The 22337-nt window shown below is 32.1% G+C and overlaps 8 protein-coding genes across 8 annotated transcripts; 3 read left to right on the forward strand and 5 right to left on the reverse strand.

The window, feature by feature from the left end:
- Positions 1 to 137: 137 nt before the first annotated feature.
- Positions 138 to 1372, reverse strand: NAEGRDRAFT_62042 (uncharacterized protein; the record flags this gene model as incomplete). The annotated part of the gene is made up of 2 exons (XM_002682910.1): positions 138 to 733; positions 781 to 1372. 2 exons carry the CDS (start codon positions 1370 to 1372, stop codon positions 138 to 140), a joined length of 1188 nt encoding a protein of 395 aa, XP_002682956.1.
- A 281-nt stretch (positions 1373 to 1653) lies between these two features.
- NAEGRDRAFT_62043 (uncharacterized protein) lies at positions 1654 to 2529 on the forward strand (the record flags this gene model as incomplete). The annotated part of the gene is made up of 1 exon (XM_002682683.1): positions 1654 to 2529. The coding sequence occupies one exon, from the start codon at positions 1654 to 1656 to the stop codon at positions 2527 to 2529; it is 876 nt and encodes a 291-aa protein (XP_002682729.1).
- A 70-nt stretch (positions 2530 to 2599) lies between these two features.
- On the reverse strand, positions 2600 to 3819 carry NAEGRDRAFT_77960 (small subunit ribosomal protein S18; the record flags this gene model as incomplete). Its single annotated transcript, XM_002682911.1, has 1 exon — positions 2600 to 3819. One exon carries the CDS (start codon positions 3817 to 3819, stop codon positions 2620 to 2622), a length of 1200 nt encoding a protein of 399 aa, XP_002682957.1. The 3' UTR covers positions 2600 to 2619.
- Positions 3820 to 3978: 159 nt separating this feature from the next.
- NAEGRDRAFT_77961 (uncharacterized protein) lies at positions 3979 to 4487 on the reverse strand. The gene has a single exon (XM_002682912.1). It carries the CDS (start codon positions 4480 to 4482, stop codon positions 4018 to 4020), a length of 465 nt encoding a protein of 154 aa, XP_002682958.1. The 5' UTR covers positions 4483 to 4487; the 3' UTR covers positions 3979 to 4017.
- A 411-nt stretch (positions 4488 to 4898) lies between these two features.
- On the forward strand, positions 4899 to 16855 carry NAEGRDRAFT_62046 (uncharacterized protein; the record flags this gene model as incomplete). Its single annotated transcript, XM_002682684.1, has 3 exons — positions 4899 to 5007; positions 5109 to 5299; positions 5342 to 16855. 3 exons carry the CDS (start codon positions 4899 to 4901, stop codon positions 16853 to 16855), a joined length of 11814 nt encoding a protein of 3937 aa, XP_002682730.1.
- Positions 16856 to 17155: 300 nt separating this feature from the next.
- NAEGRDRAFT_679 (uncharacterized protein) lies at positions 17156 to 19127 on the forward strand (the record flags this gene model as incomplete). The annotated part of the gene is made up of 3 exons (XM_002682685.1): positions 17156 to 17554; positions 17622 to 18589; positions 18632 to 19127. Coding segments are annotated over 3 exons (1863 nt in total), but the record flags the coding sequence as incomplete, so codon positions are not given.
- Positions 19128 to 19200: 73 nt separating this feature from the next.
- Positions 19201 to 21093, reverse strand: NAEGRDRAFT_56657 (uncharacterized protein). Its single transcript, XM_002682913.1, has one exon. It carries the CDS (start codon positions 20898 to 20900, stop codon positions 19317 to 19319), a length of 1584 nt encoding a protein of 527 aa, XP_002682959.1. The 5' UTR covers positions 20901 to 21093; the 3' UTR covers positions 19201 to 19316.
- A 341-nt stretch (positions 21094 to 21434) lies between these two features.
- On the reverse strand, positions 21435 to 22337 carry AM21 (uncharacterized protein; the record flags this gene model as incomplete). The annotated part of the gene is made up of 1 exon (XM_002682914.1): positions 21435 to 22337. The coding sequence occupies one exon, from the start codon at positions 22335 to 22337 to the stop codon at positions 21435 to 21437; it is 903 nt and encodes a 300-aa protein (XP_002682960.1).

Below are 22337 nucleotides of genomic sequence, written 5' to 3' on the forward strand. Positions count from 1 at the left end.
CAACCAAAAAACGCCCCTAACAACATTTTACAATGCCCATTTATTTGCCAAGTTGAAGGTCTTGCGTGTATTCTGAAATGCACAACAAAATAAGCGTTTTGAACAGATTACGTTTATTTTACTGATTCAAATAACTTTTAATCAGCATACAATACCAGAGCAACACGTTCCTTATAAACTTGTCTAACATTTTCAATAACAGATTCAGAAGCAAAAATTCCACCAATAGACTCTTCTACAATTCTAATCAATTCAAAAAGTGAAGCATTAACCTCTCCACTTGGTTCAAACTTTAATTCATGTCTCTCATTATGAATTTTATCAATAATTTGAATAGCTTGTAAATATTCCTTTTCTAAACTAGTTTGAAACACTCCTCTGTCATCTGTATTGATTGAAATTGGATGATTTGAGAGGTAGTACATGACTAATGGATGTTCATGGAGATTATTCACTGATTTACTCATCAAGTTTGATGTTAAATTAATTTCAACTGGAATTTTTTCAAAGAGACTATCGTCCTCCTTATCATAATAATTGTCAACTTTTAAAATTTGTTTCAATTCGTCATTCAAACAAACTCCATGTCCCAATCTGAATTTTAACTTTCCAACAAATTTGCTACAATGTTGTAACATTAATTTTGATTCTTCATAATTATCAATTTCTGCAAAATGAATAGTTTGGTGCATATTACACTCTTCGAATAACTTTAAGAATGCAGAAAAGTTTCCTTTAAAATTTTAAACTTTCTAAATATTTTCAAGAAGAGTAACCTACCTTTATAAGGATTTCCAGAAAGATCCAATCCAACAATACCACTACTTTTAAATATTTTTCCATTATTAATTTGCTCCTTTCTTTCATTTACAAGTTCTTGCATGACATTTACTGTTTCTCTTGCAAGTTCAATATTTTCTTCCCTGTTGACACTTACAAGCAAGCCTACATCAACAAAATTATGTTCCCTTGTATTTAAAAAGTTTTCAATAGTGTCAATAACACATTGTAAATATTGTTTCTTTGTATAATTTGCATCACTTTTTGGAGTTGTTCTCAATTCCAAATAAATAGTATTTTCATTGTCGTAATCTTCTAGTATTTCGGTTGTGATTCGTTCTAATATTCTCAAATCTCCACAAGTTACAGAATTGATTATTTTAAATATGTCAAAACATTGTTTTAAATTTCTATTATCTCCTTCAGTTAATTTGACTTGGGTGATGATTTCTTCAGGATTTGGATAAATTTCTGGATGTAATTTAATTAATTCATAAATTGTATCGGAACGAATACATCCTCCAATATGTGTATGAAGATCAATCTTTGGGAGAAGTTGAATGATGGCTCTGATTCGTTTCTCATCTAACATTTTATAAAAAGATATTTTTTAATCTGATTATTACTTTTCAACATTGCACATTCTTGCATAGATTTGAATTTACATTTTAAAAAATGTTAGAAAACAATGAAGAACTTTGTTTACCAACTCCTCTCCCTTCCAATAAAAAGTATCAGAGTAATCTTTCGGAAATTTTGTTATTTAATTTTGAAGAGTGGTTTTTACTATTAGATAAACTTTCCTCCAGAGAGAAAGAATTTAAAGGATTTTGGGCCCAAAATGTTATTTCATTTGAGTTATCCCAAAATGAAATGGTTGCCATTACAATGGCCTATCAAAGACTTCACTTGGGAGAAGATTTTACAGATCTCATCAACAAATATTTACATAACTTGAAAGAAAGGCTTGATCAAGCTTTATTGAATGAAACCATTTCATACTTTGTTAGATGTGGACCGAGATCCCCTAAAGATTCTAGAGGTAAGTTAAAACACAAACCGTCGTTAATGGTTTTCACAGGAGGTATTCCAGAAATTTCATTTTCAACTCAAGTACTAAATCTACTAATCGAATCAGAGAGAGTATTCAAAGATATTCACCTCTACTTGGAAAATAGAACAGAATTATTAGAGAGAAACAAGTATAACTTTTTTGTACACTTAATACCATGGAGAAATTTCAAGAAGGAAAATGAATTGAGATGTTTTTTCTTTAAGAAAAATCTTGTAGCCATCACTCAATATGACGTTCAACTCAACTACCCATTCAAAGGAAAGGAGAATATTTGTGTTAAAATCATTCAAAAATTAATGAATATGCATCATGGAATTTTGAAAAGTGTAATTCCTTATGAAAATTTTGTAATGGATGTTGAAATTTCGACAGATACCAATAGTATATACATTATTGAATTTAATCCCTATGGGAAAGATGGCACAACTGGACCAGTCCATTTCAATTGGAAACAGGATGAAAATATTCTCTTTCCTGAAACTTTCAATAATGATGTTCACTTTAGATTTTCCCCTCATTTAACATCTAGATTTGAGGAAATTGTTATACATTCCTCAAACTACTCACTTGACAATTTCCTAATCAAACCATTTCCTAAACATGAAAGTAAGGTAATTTCTAATTTTTCTCTTCCTAAGGAGGTGAGTGAAAGTTTTCTTGAGTTTTTACAATAAAAGTTTATCTAAGATTTAGAATTTTTTTATAATTGTAATAATAAATGTTTAGAATTTTCAAAATTTCCTTATTAATTATTTATAAAATTTTTATTGTTGAGATTTCTTTTTTTGCAAAATTTCATTTTCCACTCTAAGTTTTTGAATGAGAGCCTTCTTCTTTTCAACTTGAGATTTAAGATGGCCTTCCAATTGAGCCTTTTCCTTTCTAACAGTTGTACGTGGATTCTTACCGTTCTTTTCTGGTGGAATCCATTCAATAGTACCAGTCGTACTAATATTCTTAGCCAAGTTATCAAGATAGTATTTGGTATTATCGATTTGTTGAGATTTAGTCAACATAATTTCTGTACGTTCCCTCAAATTGTGTTTTGTTGTTACATTTGGAAGTTCAATTTGATTCAAAAGATTTCCTTGTTCTAGAGAACCACCAGTGTATGAAAGTAATCCCAAGAAACGAGCCTTCTTAACTTCAGTTTCAATTCTCTTGTGAGTTCTTCTACGAACACCAGTAAATCTCTTTGGAATGATACGACCAGATTGAGAAACAAACTTGAGAAGGAGGGATGGATTCTTATAAGAAATCTTTTCAATGTAATGTTGATTATTACCGAATGGATCTGGTGGACGTGTCTTAAATTGTGGTAATTGATGCAATTGATATTCCATCATCTTACGATGTTGCATATCATCACCAGTTAATTTACCTTCTCTCCAATCTTGAACAACATCAGTGAATTGAGAGATGGTATTCATAAATTCTGTATGACCAGTTGGTGGTTTGTTATATAACCAGCCAGCTGTATTGGCATTTGTTGGAGTCTTTAAATCATGATTAAAAACATCGCTGTCGGCTCTTTCTATAAAACGATAATAATCATACCAAGTACTAGCTTGTCCAGACATACTGGAACGTTCTTCGCTTGATTGAGATTTTGTTTGAGCGTAGAAAGGACTCTCGGGGTTAATTTGTTTAGAAGTACTCTTTCTTGTAGCAGCTTCATAAACATCAGAACCATCATAGTTAGCTCTTCCACCTCTAATTTTTGTAATATTGTCTTCAATGAGTTTGTGCATATCCTTGGCAGATAACTTCTTTTTAGACAATCTTCTCTTTGCTGCTTCATCCAAATGTAAAGTTCTTACGCTATCATTTTTACAAATATTTTGATGGAAGAATTGTTGTTGTTGGCTATTAGAGGTAATAAAAACAACTTGTTGTAAGAGAGGAGACTTGGTACTGCTTCCCTTCAATGGCACTATTACTGTTGGGAAAACAAGTCTTTTCATTTTTTTAAAACATTAAAATTTTTTTTAAATTTAATTCCTTGTTTGCTGTGATTCCTTCGCTTGCTAATGATCTAATTAATATTAATTTCTTTGCTAAATAATAATCATGTTACTAGTAGGAGAAATGGTAAGATATGTTATTAATAAAAACAATTTGAATTTTAATAATTATTTTTAATTTTTTATTACCAGTATTGATTACCATTCACTATTTTGATTGGTTGGTTGATAGTTTTGTTGAAGTCCTCTCTTACATTCATTCAATGTGTCAAAAGCATATTGGCATGAAGAAATATTATTTGATGACTGTTCCAAACATTGAGAGAAAGCTTGCATTTGAGAGAAACACTTTTGCATTTCTTGTTGAGAATATTGTGGTTGTTCTGAAGAGTCCTTTGATCCACCAGTGAAAGAATCATAGATAGCATGACCAATCATGTTACCAACAACAGCACCAGCAATATTTGAAACTAATCCGGAACCCATTCCACCAGAGCTAGCCATTTGTGGTTGAGCAGTTGGTTGTGGAGTGGTATGTGATTGGTGTGGAGCTTGTTGTTGTGGGGTTGAAGAATAGTTTCTTTGTGGTGGAGCTTGGGTTTGTGGTTGAGGAGGAGATGACTTTCTGGTTGCGCCAGTGAATCTGCTTTTACGTTGGGCCATTTTTGTATTAGTTAATATTTTTTTTGATTATTAAATGATTGAGGATCTGGAATCGTGTTTTAAATAACCATTGTTAAATTCCGATAAGTGTTATTAATAAACTGTTGGACCAAATCAATTTTGATTAGGCGCATTAATTATTATTGATTTTATTAATGTTCTAAATGAAATACATTCCGTTTTATTGTTTTATTAATTTCATAATTGTTTACTTTTATTTTTTGTGTGCAAATACAAAACTTTCTTTTATTTATTAATATATTTAAAATTTAACAATTATTTTTATTATTGTTATTAGATGCACATAAAGAGAAAAGTTGTTTAACAATATTATTTTATTTAAATAATTTATTATTTAATAATAAAACTTTATATTTGCACAAACAAAACCCGCCAGTTGCAAAAGTTAGAAAAAAATGAGTGATCATCTGTCTAGTCATCATGCGGCTGGATCGCAAACATCACCATCATCATCAATATTTGAATCATTTTATAGAAAATTCGAATCATTACGGAGGTCTAATGGTATGTAGTGTGATCATTAGGAATATTTTAAACAATGCTAATCCGAACATGTTGTTATTATTGTTGTTAATATCAAATAGATATAATCAACTTAACAAAAGTCTTAACAGAACTAAGAGACATTCTTGAAAGTGCCTCTCTATCAGAATGCTTTGAATTTTCTTCTATATTATTACGTCCACTTGTGGAATTTCTCAATGAAGGTACAACACCAAAATTTAAGAAGGATGACAAGGAACATCTTCTCAGACAAGTAATAATAGAAATTATACAAAAACTTCCACATACAGAGGTTAGTATTGAACTTTAAACTATCAACTAATGTGATTAATAGTTATTTGATGAAAGAGCTGGGAAAAAAGATGATTTAGTACTTTTAGTCAATTCTCTTATTAATGTCATCAAGACAGATAATGAAATCAATGGAGTGGTGGCTATTAGATTAATAATCGAAATTCAAAAATGTTTCAAATCAAACATTACAGACTTTGTTCAACCTCTTATTGAAATATTCCTACATTTTTTCGGAAATTTTGAAAAGATTGTTGAGAAATATTTAGGAAGAAAACCAAAGAAAAATGCATCAGACCCAACAGTGGAAGGAGAATCATACCCTTTAACAGAATTGGATTTAATACCTTCCATGGATAGTTGTAAATTAATGTTAGAGTTACCAGTATTTATTATATTCTTCTTCCGTACATTAACAATCAAAGATACAAATAATAATATTTTTATCAAATTGGTTGAAAAGATGTATGATATTTTAAGATATGAAGTATCAGTTTCTGATTCAGTAATGTCATCTCCATTTGGAAAAGAAAGAGTTGAAGATTTCATGTTATTGAGGGTTAAAACTATTTCATTTTTGATTTATACCTCTTCTAAATATAAGAATAATGATAATTATACAACGGAAATACCTAGATTTGTTATTAAATGTCTTAGGGAATGTCCAGACGAATGTATAGCTCCAAGAAAGGAAATGCTTTCACTAATGAGACATATTGTTGAAAGACAAAATGATGATTCTAATACTATTTGCAAATATTTTTTACCTTACATGAATGAAATGTTGGATGATACTATTTTAATTGGTAAAAGTAGATCTGCTCAAGAAACAGTAAGATCATCTGCTTATTCAACAGTTCTAGAAATATTGAAAAATCAATTGAAAAATATTGAATTTTCTCCTTCTAATATTGCTTCATGCATTTTATTTTGTACTAAGGTATTATTTGATTCATCTTTAGGAATTACAATTCATGGTTTAGCAACAGGATTGCTAGTAGCATTAACTCAAAATGTTTTTGATCAAATAAGAAAGATATCTGGAGTTTCAGATCCATCTGGTGATGTCTGTGCTGCCTTGTCTGGTATTTCAGAAGAGTCACTTTCACAAATCACCAAATTTAAGGATCATTTGTTGAGTATTATTCAAACATTTGTTCAAAAGATTAAGTTCATTTCTAATTTTATCAAAAAGATAATACAATATAAGAATATTCAAAAATCTTCAACATTGAACGAAAAGGAACAAACTGATGATATGACAATGATTTTACCATTTAGTCCATACAAATCATGTGAAAATTTTAATGATGATATTTCTTATTGCTCCATGATGTTTAAACAAATAATTTTTGGTTTAAAGTCAACAGTACTTCTATATAATATGATACCAAGAAATGAGAAACAAAAATTCCCAGAATTATCAGTATTATCTAAACTTTTTAGATATGGATTGGATTGTTTCGATATTTTCAATTTATATTCAGAAGATACAGAATATGGTCAAAAGCAACGAGTATTAGATGAAAAGGAAATATTTAATAACTATTCATCTTTATATACATCACTACCTTCGGCTTTATTTACAGAAATATTCAAAACTCAATTTGATTATCTATACAAAAAATTATTAGAAGGAAGAACAATGACATTTATCCATATTCCATCAAATATTCTCTCATCTTCTCAACATATTGCTTCAATTCTCTCAGAGATACTCTTAAAATTTTTACTGAAAAGAATGGATAGAATACCAAAAGATCGTAAAGAGGCTTATTATATTCACAACCTATACAAATTAGTATTTGGTTCAGTGGTAACATTCCCTAAGAATGAATCTATTTTAAAAAATCAAATGACCTCGATTGTTACATCATGTTTCAGTTATGCATCTAAATATAAGGATTGTTTAGATTATTATCTAATTTTAAGATCTTTATTCAGTTCAATCCTTACAGCTAAATTTGATTTACTTTGCAAGGAATTCAGTCAATTACTTCCAACAGTTTTGGAAAAATTGTCTGATTTGGTAAATAATGCTCATGACAAGGAAACAAGGAATATATTTGTAGAGCTTTGTCTAACAGTTCCTTCCAAGTTACACGTTTTATGCCCTTATCTTTATTTATTAATCAAACCAATACTGTATGCTTTAGAGCCTGGTTCAAGTGAGAAGGCTGTTAGTGCAGCTTTAAGAAATCTGGATTTGTGGGTTACTAGTTTACGTAATGAATCATTAGAAGCCATTCTTAAACCTGTTATACCAGATTTACTTAAAGCACTATTCTCTCATTTGAAACCTCCTCCATACCCTCATGGATCTGCAGTAATGAAATTATTAGCTAAGTTGGGTGGTAGTCACAGACAATATATGAGTGAATTAACTTCAGTTAGTGTCAAGTCACCAAATGCTTTATTCCTAAATATTAATTTTAATTCTAATCAAACGGAATCATTACCAATGGATGAATTGGTTGATACTTCAATTGAAATTTGTTTCGATAAGGATCAAGATGTACAAACAAAAAAGAGTGCATTTGATTTTTTGAAAACATCATTACTTACTATGATGTCATGTACAGAGCAAAGTCTAGCTATACCAAATGATTTCAAATTTAGTTTTAAACATATTAACCCTAAAAAGTATTTCCACATTTCTGCATCATCACCAAAAAGTTGTGATCCCTTCCAAAATATTTTAGATGTTTTGGAGCCAAAAGGATCAATGCTTTATGAAAGTGAAATTGCCATATTTACCAAAATTTTGAAAAATATCTTCTTATTTATGAACTATGCTGTAAAGGAAAATCTGGTTGAATGTATAGAATTTACCAAATCCTTGATCAAACACTTTGCAATTTTATCAATATTTGTGAATATTAATGTTGAACAAGCTTCAAAGTTTAGAATTAATCCTGATTGGTTCTATGAAGTTTTAATGAGTGTTTTTGAAGAGGATTGTACAGAAACATCTCCATCTGTTAATGTAGGAGATTTTATCTTGTACATATTTACAGATTATGTTTATGAATTGTGTGATAATGATGCTGATATGGTAATTCAATTTGGTATTTGGGAAAGACTTCAATCAAGATTCACCAAATACCTATATCAACCTGAATGGTATAAGAAATGTGTTGGTGCAAAAGGTATAATCTTCTTAAGTGAAAATATTACACCAGCTTGGTTGGTTCATTATGAAGCTGATATTGTTCGTGCTCTATTCTTTTCACTGAAGAATCAACCTCCACATATGCTTTCTCATACCAATCAAATAACAATCATGGCAGCAGAGAGTATTATCAAAGCATGTTATAATACAGCTATCTTTGATATTACACATCTTTGCAATGGTCAAATCAACGAAAAGATTGTAAAGGTTGATAATGCACCAGATTCTCTTACAGAAGGAGAAGTTGTAGTTCATGTTGAAAAAGTTGGAAGAGAATCTATATTCAGAAAGCGTTTGATTCTTCATTTGCTTTACACTGAATTGACTAGTACTCAATCTCATATTCGTAGATTGGCTCAATCACTCCTAAGATTATGTTCAGAATTAATGAACATTCCAGTTCTAGTAATACTTGAAAGGTTTAGACAAGAATTGCCTATTAAAGATGAAAAGCAAGCTAAGGATTTGTCTCAAATTACAGTTATGCTTGAACTTTTGGTCTTCCAATTGGCAACAAGGGATTCTAATCTTACAGGTTCCACTATTTCTGTAGCGTTTAATAAGGCTTTGACATTACTAAGAAATGATGATTATGGGAAGGAGACAAAGGATCAAAAGAAAATTTTCAATGCAAAAATTGTTGCCTTGAAACTAATTAGAGAAGCTGTCGTAAGCAAAGAATTAAGATATAATGAAAAAGATCAACTCAAGACAATGATTGAAACATTTTGTAAATTCCTTAACGCTCAGAATAAGGAAGTTGTCACTATTGCTAAAACAGCATTAATATCATTCATATCTCAATTTAAAACTCCAAAGGATTCTTTACAACATTCCTTGAGACAAATATCTACAAACTTTCAAAAGCATGCTCACTTTACATTATTATTCCTTCAAGGAGCCTCATTTTTCCTCAAGTTTAACTCTAACATGCAAGGACTCAAATTTGGTCCTAACTTGCTTGATAACCTTAAGAAATGGCTAGATAAATCATCAATCAAGCATATTCAAAATGTTAAAGAAAAACCTCTAGTTGCTGCAGAGATGATATCTTTATTTTCTATTACTGATTCAGCTGAGTTTTTGCCTCAAATAGTTCCTATGGTTCTTCAATTGGAAGCAGTATGGTCAGACGAAATTAAGAGTTCAAATCCATTTATTGCTCCTCTTGCCAAGTATTTGAACATATATTATGAAGATGCTATCAAGTACTTCTTTGATCCAACTAGTGGGTGTTTTGTACTGTCTTCTAAGAGAAACTATCAATTCTTTATGGATATTTTGAAATGCAGAAAATCTATTGAACTTACAGCTCATTTATTGTCCCAATCTAATATTATTTCCAATTTATTGTCAAACATTACCAAATTAGATTTTTATTCAGATAATTTTGCTTCAGATCCAAATAATGTTCTGACACTAGTTGGTAGCATTACAAAATTATCTCCAGGTTGGTTTACTAAAAAGAAACCAGTATTCGATGAGATTTTACGATTATGGCTTATGAATATCAAGTTTGCCAATAGTTTACACAATAGTAATCAGTCGAACCTAGAAATATCTCCATTGTTAGATGTTCAAATAATTAGGTTTACAAGAAAGCTTATCAAATTTATTATTAATTATTGTGATTGTAATTCAAATGAGGTTATATCACTCTTTGAAATTGTCAAGGTATTTGGATGTGGGCTTGTAATGGATTTGACTTTTGTTAAAGATTATTTCAGAACAAAAGTTGGTTTGGAGTATTCCACTGAAAGAAAGGAAGAGATATTACAAAACTTTTGTGCATTGTTTAAACGTGATGAAATTTCTTTCCATTTGAAGTCTGATGCACTTAAACATATTGTTATACCAATAGTTAATGGTGCTGCTAAATCTGGTACTGTTTTTAATGTAAAAATTATGGGAATGTTATTTGAGGAAATTTTGCAAACATTACCACAATCATTAGCCAAGTTAACAGATAAGGAAAAATATTCTTTGAAAGTTGATTTACTACAACTAGCTACCTTGTTTGTAAAATACTTCCCAAAGTCCCATGTAGAGGCTTGTTGGAAGTCAATTGTAAAATTCTCCTATGAAAATTGCATTGTGGATGATATTACTACAAATCAATGTGCTTTTGTTTTGATTTCACACCTGATGAACAAGATAGGATTGCCAGCAAAAGTAGTCCAACAGGTATATATTGCATTCTTAAAGGATTGTAAGAAAGATAGCAAATCTCTTGTTTTACCTGCTTTGGATATGATTATTCAACCGGTTAAGGATGCACAATTACCATCTAATGATTCTAAATTCCCAACCTGGATTAGAGTTACAAAGAAAACCCTATTGGAAGATTCTCCTTCAGCTATTCAACTCTTAAATATTTGGACAATATTTATTAGACATGCAGATTCATTTTATGAATCAAGAGAGTTTTTCATGTCCAAGATGATAAACTCCCTCTCTAAAATTGGATATTCTTCAATGAATTTGGAGAATAAGAAATTATATATACAATTGGTTGATTTAATAATATCTTGGGAAGAGAGGGCAGCTGGTGTTTATCACCCTGAGGATGATAACGACAAGAAGAGAAAAGTAGAGCAATTGGAACAACAAGACACAAATGGATCAAAGAAGAGAAAAGTAGATGAAGCTAGTTCAGTTCAATCCAATAACGGTCCTGTTGATGTGGACACTTTTAGACTTAAGCCTCAATCTAGAAGCATTGTACTTAATTACCTTCTTCGTATGTGTGTATTTGTGAGCTCTTTCCAACCAAGAACAGAAAAACCACAAATACTTTACAAAGAATGTATTAGTATCCTTAAAAGAGCTCTTAATTTGTGGAAGGAGGAAACTATTTCATTTAGTCAAATTGAAAAACAATTTCCTAACTCAGAGGAAGGTTCTTCCACTTTGAATCCAACATCCCTATGTTGTATTCTAGAACTGATGACTTTATTCGTAGAGTTGAATAGAGGAATTATTCAACTAAACGCTCAATTTGCTAAAAAGCTCATTCCATTCTTGGCAAACTCAAATATTGATGTTAACAAGAATGCATGTAAATTCTTCAAGACTTTATTACAACATTTTGATCCTCTAGTTTCAAAAGATACTGACGTTCAGGAGTTTTATTCAGTTATTTGGTCATCAATCAAAGAAACTATTGGTAAATATGCTGGAAAAGAGAATACCAATCAAGTAGATAATTTATCACACATTTACACAGTTGTTGTTGGTTCATTTGGCCATTTATTGCTCTTACATATTCTTTGTGACCATTACCAAAATGAAGAAACAAAACAACAATTTTTTAAACAAGTTTATGGACTTTTAAACAAAATATTGAAGCAAGTTGGACAAGTAGAATGGAAAGATCTTCTTGTTGGTTTTGTTGAACTTTGTCTATCTTTCCTTGTTGATGGTCATGATCCTGTTGGAAAACACTTCCTCTCTGCTATTATCTTCCTTGTTGAAAAACCTGACATTTTGAACATATTCAGTCCTAATCTACTCCATTTAATAATTGATATTGTTTTCCATTTGGTAAAACCAAATCCATCCAATACTATTGTTAGAAGTTATACTCTTCCACTTGGAGATGATTTGAAGATGACGAAGTTAGGAAAACGTGCCTACAAAGTACCAGACCTTCAAAAGGTTGGACTTCTCATCAAATTAGTTACACTTTTTGAGCAAGCTCCTGATGAACTTAATGATTTGAAACGTATTTATTTTACTTTGTTAATGGAAGTTTATCAACAAATGGATGATACCAACTCACCAATATCGAAGAGAATAGAGTTTTGCTTCATGTCTGGACTCAAGATTGAATCAAAGGATCTCAAAGATATCAAGACTAAATACCTATCTATTTTAAATAGAAAAGTCGAAAAAACAGCTTTTAAGAGATTGCAGTTTGTGATTGAGAGTTCAAGATGGGAGCCTTTGAGTGATAGATTCTGGATAAAATATGCTCTAGAACTTTTATTAGAATCAATTAATGGAGAAGAAAAATTGAATTGTGATAAGAATACAGCCAAAATTTCACCAATATCAATTGACTTTGGTAAGAGGGATGGAACAATTTTAAGAGGATATGAAAGAATATCTTATGCGTTAACGCAACACGAGACGTTTGTTAATACTATTCCAAATTTGAAGTCTATTGATATGATAAACCCACTCAAGGTATTAATAAGAGCATCTACAAACATGTCGTTTAAGGCATGGGGAGCCTTTTTCGCAATTGCTTGGAATCAATTAAACATGGAAGAGAAGAGCATTATACAAGGACAATTACAAAAACTTCTCTCCGTAGAGTATCATTCCAAGCAATATGTCAAATATCCTAATGTTATTCAGGCATTATTACTTGGTGTTAATAATGTGGTACTTTGTGGAAAATCAGAAGCACCATTCCTATCAATTCATCCAGAAACCCTCAAATTTATTGGTAAATCTTTTAACGCTTGGTCTTTAACTATACCACTACTTGAAGAAGAATTGAGAGGAATGCTGAACGTTGGCATTTTTGATGAGAAGACAGAAAAAGTATGCAATTCACTTGCAGAACTTTATAGAGTTTTGAAAGAGGATGATATTCTTGCTGGAATTTCTAGATCTTGTGACATTACTGATCAAACAAAATTAGTACTTTCCTTAGAACAAAGGAATAATTGGAATGAAGCACAAGAGGCACTCAAAGAATTGACTAATGCTTATCACCGTGGCCAAATTAAAAAGAAAGTCACACATACTGAATTGCAATTATGGGAGGAACACTGGTTAAGTTGTTCCAAGAAACTTCAACAATGGGACGAACTTACTAAATATTCCCAAGCCTCTTCCAATGCCACATCTCTTCTTAGTTTAGAGTGTATGTGGAAGAATGGAAATTGGCAACAGATGAAAGAACTTTTCCAAAAGCATGCATCAATGGAAAATCAACTTTTAAAATTCTTCCAAATCAGTTGTTTGATAATGCAAGATAAGGAAGTTGAAGCTGGTGAAACGTACATTGTTGCACAACAATTAGCTCTTCAACGTTGGTGTGCACTACCATCGTTCATGTGTGGTAATCACACTTTTATGTTACATATTTTCCAACAATTGTATGAACTCAATGAGTCTGCTACACTCTTAACTGATACCAAGAAACCAATTTCTACCAATGAGTTGAAAGGTTTTTTGACTACTTGGCGTGATAGACTTCCAAACAAATGGGAAGATATAGGTATTTGGAATGATATTTTCACTTGGAGATGTCATATTTTAAAGAAGGCAATCGAAAGATTTGATCAAAAGGAAGAATTTGCACACCATAGAGCCTTATTATTGAATGAAACCATTTGGTCGTTACACAAATTCTCTAAAATCTCTAGAAAACAAAACTTTATTGAGCCTGCATTAAGAATGCTTTCAGAGACAGGTAAATTACTACCAACTCTAACAAGCGAAACAAGTGAAGTGTTTGTTAGAATAATTGAAATAATTAAGAGCTTGATTAAGGATAGAAGATATAATGATGTTTTGGATTATATTGAATCTGATACAATTGCAACAACAAAACTCAAGACAACTCAAAAAATGGAAATTTTGAGGTTGAGAGGGGAAGTATATTCAATTTGTGGTCGTTATGATGAAAGTTACCAAACATATGCTCAATCTGTTTCCTACTTCCCTCAAGAACCAAAATATACCTCTTCAATTACAACAACACCATCATGGGGTAAAAGTTTCTTCAAGTGGGCACTAGTTTTAGACAAGTTATTTGTTGAAAAATGGAATTCACCAAATAGACATCAAAGAACCAAACAAAATTCTACAAAACATCCAACTCTCTCAATGACTGCTTTGGAATTTGCTGAAAATTGTATTGCTGCCTATTTGTTGGCAATTAAATATTCTGGAGGTGCCACTAATCACCAAAGTATTCAGGCCTCAGGTGCTACAGTTAGACAGTATATTGGACGTGTATTGTGGTTATTATCATTTGATGAAGCTCTACCAACAGAAAAATCAAAAGCAACTCAAGAAGCTGTTTATCCACTTCAAAAAGTTGCTGAAAAGACTATTGGTGACATTCCTGCATGGATGTGGATTCCTTGGCATCAACAATTATTCTCCATGCTACATCGTCGTGACTGTGAAGCCAACATTGCCAAACAATTGTTGAAAGCCATTCTCCTCAACTTCCCTCAGTCTTCATTCCATACATTTAGAAGCTTTGTTCATGATTTGAGAGAACTGTTATCTTCTATTACTAAGAAGGTATCCACTAAATCTGATACCGGGGATGCTACAGCACCTGCTACTCTAAGAAGTAATAACTCTAATATTCATGTTTCTATCAAGACTAGTGCTGAATCGTCTCAAAATCATAATCAATTCTATCACGATTTCTTCAAAAAAGTGAGAAGTCGTCTTGATGAAATTATGCAAGAAGGTAATAAGCAATTATTTAATGATTTGGAATCAATGTACAAAGAGTTGACAAAATACAAGTCTGAACCTGAAGAAGAATTAGCCAAATCATTTGAATTAATGTTAGAAATAGCCTTCGGATTTAATATTTATTCAAATCAAGATGCCATGATTCTTGATGATGAGACCCATTTCATTCCTCCTATATTGATAGAGTATTCAAAGAGAATTATTGAATGTTACTTTGGTGATATTATTCAACCTGGAACTGTTCCACAACAACCCCAACCACAACAAGCAAAGACTTCCTTCTTATCAGAATATCAAAGTGAAATTGTAGCTGATATTCTACCAAGAAAAGAAAGACTTGAATATGCCAAGACTTTGAAATATGTAGCTAAAACTATAACTAATCTTGGTCCAAGAACAATAATAGAGCTTGTAAATAACTTGAAGAAATGGATTGGTGTTATTCAAAAGAAGAAAATCAATTTGATTCCAACTATTATTGGTATTGAAACTCAAAAAGCTAAATTAATGGAACACAAATCTTATCCTGATATTGAAATTCCAGGACAATATGAACTCACTAGTGATAGGGAACCATTCGCTGAAAGGCATGAAAGAATTCTTTGTCTTCTTCCGTCAATATCTATGAAGAATAAGAAGAATAGAGAAACTGGTAGAAGTATTTCTTTGAGAAGTGTTTCAGGAAAGATCTTTAAATTCTTTATTCAATCAACCTCTTCTGTTGATGATACTACTCTCAAGACAGAAGAAAAAATGGCCTCTCTCATTAGACATATTAACAGATTGTTAGATAAGGATAAAACTGCAAAGAGTCATAACAATGTTCACTTGGAATATCCTATAATCATTACCGCCAATCAAAGAATTAGATTTATTCGTGAAGATTATGATTATATTTCCTTGGATGAAATATATCATGATTATTGTGAATCCATGGCTAAATCCATTGATACTCCAATACTTAAATATTGGCAAGAAATGAATAAGGCATGTTCTGAGCACCAAAATGAGCTTGAAACAAAATTGAATGTATTTAACACCATTCTTGAATCTAGAGGAAATGATGATTTATCTCTAAAAATTCCTGATACAATAATGCTCAACTACTTTAGAGGTATTTGTCCAAGTTGGAGTGAATTTTACAAGATTCGAAAGACATTTGGTGGCCAATTGGGTATTTATAATGTGTTGAATTATTTACTACATACCAAGGATAGGCAACCATATAAGATTCTCATTGCAAAGAATAGTGGTAATCTTTTCCAATTCGATTTAAGACCTAATATTCAAAAATCTACTGGTTTAATTGTTAGGGATGACCCAACACCTTTTAGACTTACTAGAAATATGATTCAATTCCTCTCTCAATTTGGTGTTGAAGGCTACTTGTTGAATTCAATGTCTTCTGTTGCTTGTTCCCTTTCTGATAACAAGGATGTTTTCGAATCTCTTATTCAATTATTTATTAGAGACGAACTCATCTCTTATCATAACTTTAATGTAGATTTACTCAATAATGAGAGTAGCACTCCAATGGGAGAAAACCGTTTCTGTTTCAATGATGACCTTGTTAAGGGTTGCGTTCAACAAAACCTAGATTCAATTATGGGATTAGTTGCTGAAATGGCTCCACCAATTCCACAAAATTTGACTTGTAATCCACCACAAGTTCTTCCAGCAAAGAAGAAGTCCAAGAAGGAGTCCGTATCTTCAGACACTATTGATAATATTTCTGCTGCTTCTCCAAGTGTTACAACACCATCTACTCCATCTTCTTTCATATCAACTCCAACGATTTCAGCGAGCTCCCAACCTGTTTCTAATATTTTAGACTTGCCACCCCTCAATAGCAAGGTCTATGAACTCATTCAACAAGCTTCACAACCTGAAAGATTATGTTTGAAAGATCCAAGTTATTATGCATGGTTCTAAGTAAATAAAATCAATAAATGATTATGTTGCATGATTCAAATAATTGACTCGGAAATTTTCAAAATATTGAAGTATCAACTAATAGTCAACTCATCCAGTCAATTATGATCATCCTAACAAGTTTGAGCCGCATCATTCAAGTCGGACTTTTGTTTCAAGTATTAATGGTACAAATAAGAGTCCGAACACCAAAAACCCAATAAAAAAAACATGATGCACACCACTACTCCTTGCAAAAGCATGATACTGGATACAAGCGCCTTGTTTACTATCATGCATTATAAATCAGAGAAAGTACACATTCTCAAAACTCCACAAGAAATTGCAGAACAAGTTTCCGATAAAATAATTCAAACAATCAATTCCAATAATTTGAAAGGAAAACCAACAGTATTGTGTCTACCAACTGGTAGTACTCCAATTCTTACCTACAAAGCCCTTGTAGAAAAGTATAAGAAGGGATTGGTATCATTTGAAAATGTTATAACTTTTAATTTGGATGAATATTATCCAATGGAATCAACCCACAAACAATCCTATCATTACTTTATGAATGAAAATTTATTTTCCCATATTAATATCAAGAAGGAAAATATCCATATTCCAGATGGTCAACTCCCAATCGAAAAAGTTGCTCAATTTTGTGAAGATTATGAAAATGAGATTCAGCAATTAGGAGGTTTTGATTTGGCTATTTTGGTATGTTTTTACAATTATCATTACTTCTCATTTTAATCAATTTTATATTAAATACCTTCTTAAATAGGGAATTGGAAGAACTGGTCACATTGGTTTCAATGAACCTGGTAGTCATTTAACAGATGGTACTAGAATGGTCCTATTAGATCAAAAAACCAGACTTGATGCAGCTTCCTCATTCAAAGGAATTCAAAATGTTCCAACCAGAGCAATCACACAAGGTATTAGTACTATTCTCAATTCAAAAGAAATTCTTCTCCTTGCAACTGGTGAATCCAAATCTGAAATTATCAAAAAGGCTATGGAAGACAAATTTGAAGATCCAACAGAATGTCCAGCAACATTTTTACGAGTTCATCCAAATACTCACTATTATTTGGATATTGCTGCTAGTAATTTATTGAAAATTGTTAAAACTCCATGGTTGGTAGATCGTAATTTTAATGATTGGTCATTCGAATGGAAAAAGAAGGCTGTTGTTAATTTGGCAAAAGAAACTCGAAAGGGAATTTGTGAATTGAGTGCTGAAGATTTCTCAAAACATGGGCTCACCAGTTTATTATCTCATGAAAAGTATAACACTGACAAGTTGTGCTTCTCAATTTTCCAAGATTTAATGAAGAGAATTGCCTTTGCTACTGAAAAATCTGACATTGTTCCTGATAACATCAACGATCCAGTTCTCATCTTTTCTCCTCATCCAGATGATGATGTCATTTCTATGGGTGCAATGATGCATTGTATTATTTCTAGAAGAAAGGAGCAATTACCACCAGAACAAAGGGATCAAACTGACATTAATGTCAAAGTTTGTTACATGACTAATGGATCAGTTGCTGTACATGAAAACAATGTAAAGAATCATTTAAGATTCAGCTCTCTAACAAGTGAAACACTTGGAAAGGATTTTATTAACAATCAAGATATTTCTCAAATTTTGGAAAAGAAGGATAAGAATGACCCAGATAGTGAACTGGTACAAAAGTTGAAGGCAAATATCAGAAAAGCTGAAGCTATGGATGCAGTTGATGTGTTGTAAGTACTTCTTTAATCGATTCAATTCTTAATCTTTTTTAGAGGATTGCACGGAGAAAGAGATTGCATATTCCTTGATCTTCCTTTTTATAGAACTGGAAAAGTACAAAAGAAGCCACTTGGACAGGAAGATGTAGATATGGTCAAAGACTTAATTACACAAAGAAAACCAAAACATATCTTTATTGCTGCAGATTTGTCCGATCCTAATGGAACACATCGTGTGGTTTATAGAGCTATCAAGATGGCTCTTGAACAATTGGCAGATCAAGTTAGTGACGTGTTGTGTTGGCTTTACAGAGGAGCTTGGCAAGAATGGGATATTGAGGAAGCAACCTATTTCATTCCATTTACAAAATATCAAATGGATTTGAAGATTGATGCCATTTACAAACATCAATCCCAAAAAGATAGAGCACTCTATCCAGGTGATGATGCTCGTGAATTTTGGCAAAGAGCAAAGGATAGAAATACTGAAACAGCTGTCACTTTAGGTAATTTAGGGTTGCCAAAATTTTGTGGTGTGGAAGCCTATGTTACTGTTAAACCATCACAAATTCCAGAATAAAGCTCAAATAAACTGAACTCAAATATTCAGATCTTTTCAAAAATTTAAGAAAAAATATTATAAATTTATTCACATTAAGGTGAGAAAAGGAAGCCTTCACTAAGGTATTAAATCATTAAATAGCAGCTACCAAAACACCTGGTAAAACTATTTGGCTAATTATTTCTTGTTAGCAACAACAGATACCCAAGAAACTGGTTGATCAGTTGAAGTGGTTGGAGCTAGTACTGGAGTAGCGTTGGTTACATTAATGGATGGAGCTGATGATTCAGTTGTAGCAACATTGGTTTTTGATTGTTGTTTTGGCTCTTTGGTTTCCTTAGTTTCGGATTTTTGAGGCTTGCTATAATGAGGCTTTTGATGTGTAAGAGTATGAGCTGGAGCATTGCTTCCTCTTCTTTTCCTTGACTTGGCAAAGAAATGAGAAGTGGATGGGGTATCAGGTGTCTTGATGTCCTTAGCTGTTATAGCAGCTTCAGCGAATGAAGACTTTGGAATCAACAAGTTGGTTGGCTTAACTGATTGGACAGATGGTGTGGTTCCTTCCTTTTCAGTTTCGAGTGGGAGAGTTTGATTGGCAAGTTGACTCTTATCCATTTGAGGTTTGTGTAACTCTAAATCCTTTTTAGGTTCCTTCAAAATTGCTATACATTCAGTTCCGTTCAAAATTTCTGGTTTGGTATCGTGTTCACCCTTTTCTTGTTGTTCCATATAAACACTCATAACAGTTTGCTTACTATAACGCAAGAACTTTTGATTTCCGTATCCAGCTTGTTCAGTTTCATTCATCTTTGGAAGTGGAGGGAAACTCTTTGTGCTACTCAAGTTCAACATATCTTTACGTGGTCTAGTTTGTTTACTAACATTACTAGCTTGGCTGTTTCTACTACCACTGTTGCTTCTAGTTCTTCCTCCTCGTTGACTAGTTCCCCTATTGTTGTTGTTGTTGTTGTTATTATTGTTTCTATTGCCATTTTGAGAGGATTGAGGTGTAGTAGTGGCGGAAGTTGAAGGAGAAGTTTGTTGTTGTTTGTTGAAACTTCTTTCCTTTGGTTGTTGGCTTCCATTATTTTGATTTGTTCTATTGTTGTTATTGAATTTTCTATTTCCTCTATTGTTATTGTAAGAGTATTGATAACCATTTTGTGGAGTTTGTGGAGTTGGAGTAGTACCAACAGTCTTTAACAAGCTTTCAGTTTTAATTCTTGCCTGTATTGGTTTTTCATCCCATTGTTGAGTCTTTAAGTGTTGAACAGCTTCAATGGTTTTTTCTTCTGTTTCAAATGAAGTGAACCATGTATTTCCAATGTCGCTATGGATATTAACAGGTTGGTTATCATGAGAGAAAAGTTTAAGGATTTCTTCTTTTGGAACATTTTGAGAAATGTCTCGGATAATGACTGTATTTCTCTTCAAGACAATGTTTGGTTTGAGTTTCTTGTTTGCTGCATCAAGAATAACCTGATTCGAGTTCTTTACAGCCTCACAAATCAAATCCAAGTCGTTAGTGAGGGTTTTAATCATTTTGAAATTAGCAATGACAGAAACTGGGACAAAGAGGTCATGACTCATTTGGGAAACCAAATAGTGGTCAGTAGAGAGGTTTTGACGAGAAAAGTAGTATTCAACTTGTTTACAAATGGCTTCTTTCAACTCATCTCTAGTTAATTGTTTCTTTTCAGTTGTTTGCTCAACATTTTCAGTAGCTGGTGTTGCTTGGGTGGATTCGCTTTGTTGACTCATGATGTTGCTCTGTGTGTTTAGAATTCCCTTTTAAAGTCGAGAATAATGATAATGATGTTGTTTTTAAAAAACTCAAAGAGTAATTTGCTCTCCGTAAAAGAATTTGTGCTTTTTAGAAGGAGAGAATGTTGTTTGCTTGCTGTGTCTAACAAGTTAGCCTGCTGATGAGAGATGCAACAAGAGGGAAAAGTATATTTTTTTTGCGTTCTTCTCTCGGAAAACAGAGATGCAAGCTTTTGTTGTTGGCAAGCCTTTGGTTGAGTCGGCAGAGGTTCAGAGTGAAAAGGCTTTACAAAATAATGTTGTTTATCACTGTGGGGAAGATATCTTTGCATTTCCATAGTAGAGATAATCACCTTGTTCTCTTCTAATTGCAACTAAACTACTAAATCTAATTGTTTTACTTTGAGAGAAGAGAATCAATATTCTTCATGAAGTAGTGTTGTCGTGAATCCATTTTAGAGGCTACTGGTTATTGTACATGTTATCTCAAAGTGGATAATGAAATTAGGTAATGCAAACTAGAATCATTTATTAATTTCCTTCTTCTCCAATAATTTCACCTAACGATGGTTCATCGCTGTACAATGCTGATGATGTTGTAGGATTAAAAAAACCTATGTTAATATCCAAAGTTTGAGTCTTTTTAGATAATTCATTCGTTTCCTCGTTTGAAACAATTGAATAGGTTTGTGAATTAATTGGAGGTGTAGAAATTTCCTTAATTTCTACTACATTTGTAACGGAAACTATTTCTTCCTTATTATTTCTTATTGACTGGTTGATTTGAGTAATTTCTTGTTGTTTCATATCATGAGAACTATTGAGGTGATTAACAAATACGTATTCAGAATCTATAGGATCACTTAATTTCTCGAGAGCTATCTCACCACCATTTAACATATTGTGATGTTCAGATTGAGTCTCCATAAATTGTGAAGGTGGAGGAATGATATGCAAATAACCAGTTCCTAATTCTATCCCTAAATGTCCACCATCACTCATGTTCACAACTACATGTCTAAATGAATCTGTTTTCCAATTATAAACAAATAAAGACAAATAAATAGATGATGCTGAAATGCCTTGATAATGGCTCAATAATTCTGTTAGTTCATTTGGCTCAGAGAATAGTCTATTATCATAACCAACAATATAATCAGTTCCGTCAGAAGATATAGAGGCTCTTTCTGCTGGTGAATCAGGTTTAACTCCAATAACATGCCAAACACAATTCAAAGCATTTTTTACCGATTCATACCTAATAGAACATCCTAAATGCATTGCACTTTTTGATTGCTTTAATTTTTCCAAATCATCACTTGTACTATTATTGTGTTCCTCGTTTTGTTGCTGATCATGAGGTTCTATCCAATCCGATCTAGGAATTACTGTTACTAGTCTTTGTTTCATTGTCTTTAGGCTATATACATTCAT

Source organism: Naegleria gruberi, assembly GCF_000004985.1.
Source record: "Naegleria gruberi genomic scaffold NAEGRscaffold_2, whole genome shotgun sequence".
NCBI lineage: Eukaryota > Heterolobosea > Eutetramitea > Acrasida > Naegleriidae > Naegleria > Naegleria gruberi.

What these genes read in the sequence shown, in the direction of transcription:
- NAEGRDRAFT_77961 (XM_002682912.1), bottom strand. Translation starts at nt 4,482, where the DNA reads ATGGCCCAACGTAAAAGCAGATTCACTGGCGCAACCAGAAAGTCATCT.
- NAEGRDRAFT_56657 (XM_002682913.1), bottom strand. Translation starts at nt 20,900, where the DNA reads ATGAGTCAACAAAGCGAATCCACCCAAGCAACACCAGCTACTGAAAAT.